This window comes from Histomonas meleagridis, assembly GCF_020186115.1.
Source record: "Histomonas meleagridis strain 2922-C6/04-10x chromosome Unknown contig_39, whole genome shotgun sequence".
Lineage (NCBI taxonomy): Eukaryota > Parabasalia > Tritrichomonadida > Dientamoebidae > Histomonas > Histomonas meleagridis.
In genome coordinates this window covers 101,975-113,546 of record NW_027150882.1, presented here as the reverse complement: position 1 = coordinate 113,546, position 11,572 = coordinate 101,975, and the positions used below count along the sequence as shown (strand labels likewise).

The 11,572-nt window shown below is 29.4% G+C and overlaps 2 protein-coding genes across 2 annotated transcripts; both read right to left on the bottom strand.

Moving 5' to 3' along the window:
• Nucleotides 1–4,738: 4,738 nt before the first annotated feature.
• On the bottom strand, nucleotides 4,739–7,318 carry GO595_005731 (Fanconi anemia group J protein-like; the record flags this gene model as incomplete). The annotated part of the gene is made up of 1 exon (XM_067919006.1): nucleotides 4,739–7,318. One exon carries the CDS (start codon nucleotides 7,316–7,318, stop codon nucleotides 4,739–4,741), a length of 2,580 nt encoding a protein of 859 aa, XP_067774110.1.
• Nucleotides 7,319–7,878: 560 nt separating this feature from the next.
• On the bottom strand, nucleotides 7,879–9,246 carry GO595_005730 (uncharacterized protein; the record flags this gene model as incomplete). Its single annotated transcript, XM_067919005.1, has 1 exon — nucleotides 7,879–9,246. One exon carries the CDS (start codon nucleotides 9,244–9,246, stop codon nucleotides 7,879–7,881), a length of 1,368 nt encoding a protein of 455 aa, XP_067774109.1.
• Nucleotides 9,247–11,572: the final 2,326 nt, after the last annotated feature.

The window sequence follows — 11,572 nt, the reverse complement described above, 5'->3', positions numbered from 1 at the left end:
TAAAATTGATATAAATACTTCAGCTGATAATAAACGAAATGGTATTTATTTAGGCATTTTAACCATAAATAAATATTTACAAGAAAACTTAAAATTTACTACATTAGGTTTTATACATGTATTATTAACAATATTTTCAATAATTTTTTCATTAAAAATTCATATCGAAGAAATAGATAACTTGTTAAAACAAAATGTTATACCTTCTTTAACAGCATTAATGAATTCGAATAATTTATTTATTAATGTGTTCGCATTTGAATTAATTACACCAATTTTGACATCGTTAAATTGGGAATCCATAGATTTAACAAAAGAAATAAAAAATTCATTTTATGAATTTTGTAAATTATTTAATGCAACAATTATAGAATGGGCGCCATTATCATTATATTCACAAAAAGCATTAATTATTACAACATTTATTAAATTGATTTTAATTGATTCGAATACTTCTTTATTAAATTCTAATTCTTCTTTAAAGGAAAAAGAAGATTTATTTGATCAATATATTTCAAATATACCGAATAATGAATCGCCTTTATTCGAACAAATGCAAAACGCTGTTTCATATTTTTCTGCCTTAGGCTTTGAGAAACCAATTTCGATACGCTTTCCATATTATTTGTTTGCAGATTCTTGGAGTGAATCTATTTCATTTAAAAGAGACTTTTATATATATCAAAATGAAAATTTATTAAATACAAAAATAGAATTTGATGAAATGAAATGTTGTACAATTGAATTTAATAGTAATATTCCAGAAAATTCATATTTATCTATAATAAGTTCTCATAATGATATAATTAAATTAGAAAAACCACAAAAAGTTAATGTAAATTCACCAATAATTATACAATTAAATGATAAAATCGATAATTTACCACTAAAAAATATAAATTATATAATATCAATTACAGGTTATCCAAATTCATATGAAACAAAACGATTTATCTTTTCTACAAATTATAACTTATTTATGAAACATATGAATTATATGAAGAATAATTGGAAAGTTGAATATGATGAAACAATTTTAAAAGCAATTAAAAGTATTCCATGTTTAACATCAATGTTTCCATTAACTTTAAATGACTCATTTTTCCAAACAGAAACAATTTTAAGTCATATTCCAATACCATTATTAAGGTCACGTATCCAAATAATTCATAACTTTTCATTATTAATACCAAACATTACAAAAGTCATTAAAATTGATGATACAAGTACAATATTATCTTTATTATTTCATTCCACAACTTCATCAATTTCTACTGAATATAAAATTAATTCCATCGAATCAATAGTATTAAATAAAACTCCTGATAATAGTAATGGAAGATTAAACTTAAGTTTTAATCGATATAAGAAATCTTTGTTAGAAATTAAACCAAATGACACTTCTGGTCAATCAATACTTTCGCAATTTATTGAACAAGTTCCATTAAAAGATTTATATAGACTTAAAAGAAGAACTGTTCCTTGGCATGTAAATCTAATTGGCGAAGGTTCGACTGATGCTGGTGGACCTGGGAGAGATTTATTCACTGAGGTATGCATGGAAATAATGCACCCAATGAATAATTTGTTCATTCAAAGCCCTAATAAACGAACAAAACAACAAAATGTTGAACAAGAACTTTTAATTCCAAACCCGAAGCCTTTAACTGATTATACCAAGAAATTATACTATTACGCAGGTGTTTTAATGTCTGTTTGTTATGTTTCTAAATTACCTGAACCTTTTAAATTTGCAAAATTGATATGGAAATATATCATCAAGTCAAAATTTGGTATCGATGACATATATGATGTTGATTTGGAGTTTAAACAAATGATTAATTCATTAGAAAAAATTGACAACGAAAAAGAAATGTTTAATCATCAACAATTTTCAATTTTATTCCCTTATACTTTTCAGGTTCAAAATTCACTTGGGGAAATGGTGGAGCTATTCCCTGGTGGTGCGTCTATACAGGTAACATTAGATAATCGAATCGATTTTATTCGAAGATGTAAAAAATTTCGTTTAAACGAATTCAATCAGCAATTGAATGCTTTACGCGACGGTTTCACTTTATTTTTTGATGAAACCGCTTTAACGATACTGTCTCCTTGGGAACTTGAAATGTTAATTTGTGGAGATGGATTATGCACAATTAAAGAATTAAAGAAAAATTGTAAATATCCAATTGAAAATCCTCATACAGAAAGATTATGGAGAGTATTAAAAACTTTTACGCCAAAAGAAAGAATGTTATTTGTAAAATTCGGTTGCGGTAGAATGGGACTACCTCCTCCTGGAATGGAGTGGAGCGAAAAATTGGTTATTAAATTTACTTTTGATTCAAAACCTGATAACTTAAAACCTTTACCTACTTCTGCTACTTGTAGCTCAACAATTACTATACCTCAATATGAAACAGATGAATGGATGGCAAAGAAATTAAGAACTGCTATTACTTTTGGCGCAGATATAGATAGAGATCATTCTGCAAACATTAGTGATGTGGAACAATTTACATAAAAGGTGCTGTAAGTAAACTTTTGAATTATTTTACAATGATTATTTTAATCCAATGAAATGCTTCACTGTTGCAGGAGTTCAACAATTATAAAAATAACTGCGATTGATTTCCTTAGTAATAGTGTTAAGGTACATCTACACTGTGGTTAACTAACAACAGTATCATGGAATCATTTTTTATCCAATTCACGAAATTGATTTTATAGAAAAATGAAAGTGTCAATTTCACAAAAAATAAATTATGCTCTATCTAAAGAAACTTATATTTGAAAATCGATGTTTAAAATATTTGACATATCTCTTTTCGATTTTTATTTTGAGTATTTGGTTTTTGAGTTTCTTGGACTGGTATGTCTCCGCTTTCTATTATTAGCTTTCCAAGTTCAAGAAACATTTTATTGATATTGGTGTTATTCAATCGGCCGATGTCTCAATAAAGTAGCCACCTAACCTTTTTGCAAGAGCTTCCCCTTCATCTTGACTGACAACCCGATTGTTGTCAAGATCGACTTTATTCCTGCAAAGGAAAAATGGAACATTTTTTGTGCGAATAAAATCATACCAGTATTCAACATCATCAAAAGATTGATGATTGTCAATGGAATAAACAATAACAAAACCATTTGCTTTCGGAATGACGGATTGACGATAATAGTAATCTTCACCTGCTGTATCAAGAACAATAAATTTAATATCTCTTCCATCAGTTGTAATTGTGCGAGTGAAAGTATCTCAATTGTTGGATCATAATCGGTTACAAAAAACCATGTGTAAATTGAATCGTTATTGATGATTTTCCTGAACCATATCCTCCTAGAACAATTATAAATAAATCAGTCATTAAATAAAATTATGTTGGTTATTTGTCAAAATCAATTTGTTGATGAAGAAATTAAATGTTAAGTGAGATTAACGTACGAAAAACGTTTAAATGCTTTAATTACAATTTCAACAAAATGTTTGATCACATTATTTTCCAAAATCTAGAAATAATCGAATTTCTTTTCCAACAAAAATGTATAACATCACCAATCACCACAAAAATTTTTTTGTAGAATTTAAGCTATTTTTTAAAGCACTTGATAATAATTATTCTGAAACTATTAAAGTGCTTCTTAAACAAAAAGATATTGATGTAAATGCTAAAAATGTTTTTATAATTAAATCGATATTTTTTTGGTACATTTTTTGTTTTTATTAAAAATTTGGTTTTAAATCATATTATTTATGACTGCATTAAAGTATGCTTGTAAATGTAATAATTTTAGTATAGTAAAATTATTGTTTCAACACAAAGATATTAATGTTAATGCAAAACATGTAAATTTGATTTATTAAGTGTTTTCTTTAATTTTACTATATTCCAATTTCGTACATAAAATTTATATCATTTATTTTATTCTGATTCTTTCTATAAGTATGATATGGATCACACGTTATTTAGCGATAAAGTTCTTATTCAAAATGATGGTATATTTTTTTATAAAGTTGTTTTCCCTCTTTTTTGGAAGTTTTTTATCTTTAAAATTTGTATTTTTTCAATTTTTGGATTTTTTTTCTTTCATATGCAACAGCTCTTATGTTATCATGCATATACGACTCTCTAAAAGCAATTAAATTACTTCTTGAACATAAAAAATTGATGTTAATATTAAAGATTTTTATATAAAATTTTTGGCCATTAATAATTTTTTTTGATGCTTTTTCAAGATAATGAATAATTATGAATTGAAAATAATTCGTATTTTTTATGAATACTTAAAATATTTTGGTCCATCCCATTCATTGATTAATTCAATTTCTTTTATTCTGTATAAACAAATTAAAAATAAAATGAGGATATTATTAATAATACATAGTAATTAAAATAATTTTTCGTCTTCAAATAAATTCGAATGTATCCGAAAATGAGTGAGTTTTAAATTTACTATTATGGGGGAAAAAATCACGTTTATTATCATAATAATGCATGTTATTCTATAAATAATATATATATATATATATATATATTTTGATTAACAATTATTAAATGATAGTATATTTTGAAATTCAAATGATATATGAGATTTAATTTGCTTACTCATTAATTTATAATTTAATCGTGGAATTATTATGTACAAAACATAAAAACAAAATTTTGCTTTAGTTGATAACTAATTTCATACATAACAAAGAAAATAAAAACAAAACATTATTTAATCATAACAATTATTATTTATTTTCTTGTTTTGCCAATGCCTTTGCGCCTGATAACAATTCCATTGACAGAACCTTTGGTTTCTGTACCATTTTACTTAATGGCTGACTAATTCCAGCCTGGTTAATCCAAACTCTATCTATATCTATCCATAAGCAATCCAAACTTTTTATATTTTTCCTTGATACCGCATGAATTTTCACTCCGATTGGTTGCTTACATTTTGGGCATAAAAGTTTAATATATGCAATAGATTCCCTATCAACATATTCCGGGTTCGTTTCCTCGAAGCAATTCTTCCCAATCGAGTCGTTTTTGATGTAGCAGACGAAGACATCCGTTTCCACATCAAAAAACGATTTTAAATACTGAGAGGCGGTTACGCCAACATCAATTTTACCCGCCGGATTCAATTCAAATTTGGCGTCGATACATAAAGTTGTCGAACATAAGGCGCACGTTAACTTGGCGTTAGCGTTAAAGTTTAACGTCTCAACAGGTTTCATCGGGAATTTGACGCTCATGTTCGCAAAGAATGTGACTAAATTCGACTGAATTTCGTTGTATTTCTTTCTTGTAATAATGCTATGTCTGACCCAGTTAGGTAATTTATCAATAATACTTTCAAATCTTTGATCAAGCAAAAAAATTGCACCATAATCACGAGAATTTCGAATGCATCGACCAATGGCTTGTGATAAGCTTCGATATGCTTGAATTTCATACCATTCTTTCCCTGATACAAAACCAGGATGTGTATCATTAAATGCTCGCTTAAGTGTTACATCGGCATCTTTAAGATTTGGATATGGAATACCAAATGCAAACACAGCTCGAGCTTGATTGTCACTAAAATCCATTCCTTCACTAATTTTTCCACGACATACACCGAGAAATAGCCCGCCTTTACCTAAGTCAATGGATTTTTTGAATTCGTTGTACACTTTATCAAATGTTTTCTTTTGCTCTTCTAAAAATATCGGTTTGATGGAATTGATCTTTTTGTAGATTCCACTCTTACGCCATGACTTGATGAGGTTTTTGAGGATGTTATGCGATGATAAGAAAAATAGTACGCCATCTGGAATTGATGGTAACAATGTGGTTAATACATCCCCTAAACTTTTATAAGTTGACTCGGAATTACTGGAAAGATATGAATATGAGGAATTTAAGGTCATTCCAGATGGGGAAACGGAGATAGGATAACATTGAACTTGAGATGGATCAATTACATGTGGAGCTGATAAGGAGTTCTCTCGTGGGAACTTAGTTCCAAGCTCTGTTGCAAAAGAGTCCAATGGTGATAAGGTACCTGATGTCAATAAGATTGAATGCACTGATGCTGAAAGTGGTGAAAATGAAACACCTGGATGCAAACAAATAAACTTGATTTGATCTTCTGTTGAATCATCTCTATTATATTGATATATGATTTTATAATATTCGAAATTTTGACCATTATTTGCAAAAATCATTTCAAAACCAATAAAAATTCTATCCAAAAATGTCACGAGAGCTTCGCTAGGAAATCTGTCACCTTCATTTGGATTTCCACTCTTTTTATCAGCTTTAAAGATTTCGTTAAAATCCCGTTTAATTAACGGCCAACTTTCGACCGTTAAGTGCATTGATGCTAAACAATCTTTGGTACTGCGTTCTTCGATATAATTATTATCATGACGATCAATGCTTTCAAATTCTGTTCGTTTCTGTTCAAAATATTCTAAAATAACAGTAAATATACCATGAATACAACTATATGCATCAACTAAAGATGGATATAAGATTTTATCCCCATCTGACATAACAGAAAGAGAATAACACGTACGAGCTGTTTGAAGAGATATAGCTAATGAAGCAGATTCTCTACATGTAGATTCAATATTATGAGCTTCATCAATTATGACAATGGCACCAGTAAGGTCTATCTTTAATTGGTTTCGAATTGAAGAACTTACAATATAAGTGTAAGGTGCTAAAATTAAATCAGCATCTTTCATCAAATTTTTGGAAATGATATATGGACACAAGGTTCTTTCACGGCAATAATTTTGAAGATCTTCCAAGTCGAATTTCGAAAATTCTCCTGGTGGTAAAAATTCTGCTGGTAAATATTTTTGATTTGTATTTGCTCCATAAACACATTTATGTAATTTTTTGTGTACTGTTTTACAGAAGTTGTCAATGTCACCTGACTTTAGACCTGCTTCGTTAAGGCAAGTTTGTTTGCGTGAAGCAAGTATTGCCATTCTTGGTTTATATCTAAGTTTTTTAAGTTCGCCAACAAGTTGTTTCAATTGGGAGTGGGTACGGCTCGTATACCATACTGTGCATTTTGGTGGAGCATCAGGATTTTGTGATTCATTTGCTGGCATTGGTTGAACAGGATGTTGAAAAATATGATCTTGATATGCTAATGAGGATGCCAAAAGAGCAAGAGATTTTCCAGTACCGGTTGGGGATTCAAGAAGTGCATTTTCTTGAGTAACATAGCACTTCATGGCTTTTGCCATAAGAGCACGTTGAGCTGGATATGGATCTCGATATGGAAAATCTACATCGATCCCCATAAACACAGGATTTTGGTTCATTTAGTTAATCTTGTGAGCCGGCGGTCTCCCGTTTTATTTGGGTTTAAATAGTTTATCTGTATCGTTGCTCACAAAAGAACGTCTAAAGTGAAGTTGATTTTTCGCTAAAGATGAACTGGCCCATATTTCAAATGATTTAATTTATTTCATATACTTCAACAATGAGATAAAATTATTAATATTGACACCGTTTTATATAACATGATTTAAATATTTTTCAAAATGAATCAATTTTTAAAATTGAATTTATCAAATAGTTTTCGAATCAAACGTTCAAAGCTCAAGATTATATCCTAATGATATAAATTTTTGTGATGAAAACAAAAAAAAGTTCATTTAATTCTAATTCTGTAAATATGAAGTTAATTTAAAATTGATCAATAGAAATTTCAGAATGACGATAAGTTTTTTCCTGTGGAAAACAGTTTCTCGATCATTTAATTTCTCTATCGTTTGTCCTTGTCCTTTTGGCGCCAAACGCAAACAATTTTACATGGAAACAAAATATTTTTTTCCAATTTTTACATAATTTAATTGGTTTACCGCAACGCGAAAACTTTTTAATGAATTTGTTTTTGTTCATCCAACAAATTCCATTTCTCGTCCAATTCCTTTTTAATATTTTCCTCGATTTGTACATTTTCGAACTTAAATTCCATTTTTGGTGCCTCCTCATTTTCACAAAAGTCATCGATTGCCCAAAACTTCAAAATCTTATCGAACTCTTCGAACGTGCTCCATTCCAACTCCAGTTCCTTCGCCATATCCAAGCTGACGCCTTTCATTAGTCCGCAGTCTCTATCCATTGACATATTCCAAGTGTACGTTATGATCGTTTTCAATTTCTCTTTAATTTCGTTCTCGAATTTCATCTTCTTAACAATGTTTAATATCATATTCCTCGAGAACTGAGTTAATATTGGTGAAACGCCAACGCAAACAACTAATTGCATAACTTCATCAACAGATATCATGTTATCGCAAATTGTTAAATATGAACAAGCAGAGTCAATAAGTCGTAATGAAGCTGGAGTCGTGTCGTTCGAATGTTTTAATATGATTTCCATCGATCGCTGCTTCGTTAGTTCGTGTGGACAGATCTCATGCATCATATCAAAGATTTCGGGGATAAATTGCTCAACAGAAAGTTCGGATACGTATTCGCAGACATATTCTTGGAAGCCGCCAATTCGAACATGTCCAACAGCAAAGAATAAGCGAAGAAGATGTATGGAATGTAAAATTCGATAGTGGTTATTTCGCTCAAAGTTGTCTCCTTCTTCATCTTTGAATGATGAAAACTCATAATACGTTGGAATATCTTCGAGATAAAATGTTTCAATATTATGTGTCACATGTTTCTGAACAAATGACTCGCCTGCAAGAGATAAAAATAATACCCATATAAAATGAATCACATTGGGATGGATGGTGGCAGCATGCGCAGGTAATAAATCTGAGCATGATTGAAAAACACATATTTTGCATATGTTCTTAACAAGGTATCGATAAGCTGTGGCACTGTAACGAAAGACTGAGGCAACATCTTCGGGCCAAAGATCTATGGCGCGCATAAGAATTCGAAGAATAGAACCAATACCATATGAAGCTGCTGGTGTGTTGGATTCTAATGATGAAAGAATGGATTCGGTAAGTGGAATGGAATCACAAAAAACACGATGAAGTGAAACATTGCTTGTTTGGAAAAGATTAAGAAGAAGCCGTTGATCAGATCGTTGGGTTTTAGTAGTGAAGTATGAGTAAAGAAGTTTGATGTTTTCGGGTTTCATTAAGAAACTCATTAATTGAGGATTATTGTTGCGGAGTTGAGTTGTAAGATTATTACATTTTAAAAGATCATCAAGCTGAAGGTTAGGGTTTTCTAATGCTTTTTCAGTTTCGCCTTTAGCTGCTTTTCCACTTAGCATAAAATCTTTTGACCGCCAACCAGATAAAAATGTTTACAAAAAGTGACAGCGTTCCTCAGCAAAACTATCCAATAACACAGCAATGATATAATCAAATTTTAATGCTTTAAATACAAAAGAATGAACAAAACATAGTAATCACTGAGATGAAATTTCAAATTATCTATTTAAATGAAAGCCACATAACAATATGACAAATTATAATGTCCACATTTTATTATTATGAAATGCTTTAAATACGCTTTATAAAAATCGTTTTACGTTTTTTTCGATAAAATTAAAAGACTCCATGAATGAAAGAGATGGTATTCACAATTTGTAGGTGTCGGAAAAGTGACAACAATTATGTGAAGTGGCCGTTTATCAATAATTGAATACTAGAACACACCCATAATTGATATCGGCAATGCTCTTTTTGACTTTATTTTTTTCTGCCTTCGAAAGCGAGAACTTACCGGACTATAGCATTACAGAGGATGGGCTTTACGAGTACATTTTTGACGAACAAACAAATTCCATAAATATAACAAACATTCTTAAAAATTCAGAAAATTTAGTTATTCCTTCAACAATTCGACATGGTAATACAGACCATCCCGTGAATAATCTTGTGCTTCATGGGAACCATGCTGGTTTTCTCACAGGTTCTCTCACCATTCCAAATACTATAACTTTTATAGGAGAAAAATATTTCCTAAATCAAGGTATTTCTTCTCTTCTGTTAGGGAATGACATAGCAGTGCTTTCTGATTATTGTTTTTATCGGTGCACTAACCTTACTTGTGATATAACTTTTCCGTCTTCATTGGAAAAAATCGGATCTTATTGTTTTAGTTCAACACAAATTTCATCCATCACGTTTTCTGAAAACTCGCAACTTAAAATAATTGGATCTTATGCATTTTCATTCATTTACCATGACATAAATTCAATTACATTTCCATCCTTATTAGAAGAAATTGGTGAACATGCATTTGGTTATTCATATCTTAGAGGCGAAATCAAGTTTCCTTCTTCATTACGCGTTATTGATAAAAATTGTTTCTATAATACATTGATTACAACAATTTCATTTGAAAATTCGACAACTGATGAAATAACTTTAGAAATACGTGATTCAGCTTTTAGTTATTGTTATTTTTTAGCCGGAGAAATTGAATTTCCTTCTTCTTTGGTTAAAATTGGTGCTGAATCTTTTTGTTTCACAAGAATTTCATCAATTATATTTCGTCCTTTTTCAAAACTAACTATAATTGGTAGCAATGCTTTCAGTCTTATTAGTTTTAATAAATCAATTGAGTTTCCACCTTCATTACAGCAAATTTGTTCTGAAAGTTTTAGTTCTTCAAAAATTCCATCGATTACATTCCAAAACTCTAATTTAACGCGAATTGATAATGAAGCATTTAAAAATGCACAATTTACTTCTGTATATGAAATTACTTTTCCTTCTTCATTACAAAAAATTGGTGCTAATTCATTTGAAGGAACAAATGTTCAAAGTATAATTTTCCGAGAAGATTCACAATTACAAATAATTTCGAGTTTTGCTTTCAGTGAAACTGATTTAACAGGTGAAATTAATTTTCCTTCATCATTAATCGAAATTGGTTATCGCGCATTCAATAACTTAAAAATTACTTCAATTACATTTCCAACTTCTTCAAATATAAAATATATTAATATATCTGCTTTTGAATCTTCAACAATTAGTGGAACATTAAATATTCCTTCTTCACTTGAATTAATAGATGAATACTCATTTAAAAATACTCAAATAACATCACTGAATTTCCCGTCAAAGTCTAATTTGAAATATATTAAATCCGAAGCATTTCATGGAACATTATTAACAGGTGAAATTAATTTTCCTTCAGCATTAATAGAAATTGGTTCCCGAAATTTTCAAGGATCAAATATTACATCAATATCTTTGAATGATTCGATTTCAATTGAAATTGGCTATGATGCATTTTTAGATTCGTCTTTAGATTGTAATTTAAATTTTCATCAATTACAATACATAAGATTTGATTCAAGTAGCTTTATGAATACAAATATTGGTGAAATAACTTTTCCTTTTAGAGCTTCAATAATATTTGGTTCGGAATGTTTTAGGGGATGTAAAAAATTTAATATACTTTCTAGTATATCTGCAGTGAGTATACAGGATAATGCATTTTATGAATGTGTAAATTTAAAAGGACCAAATAATAAAATTACAATTTATAAAAATAAATATATTTATCAAGGTGCATTTTATGGTTGTTCATCATTAGAAGAAATTCATATTGTTACAAGTAATGACAATCGAATTATTTATGAA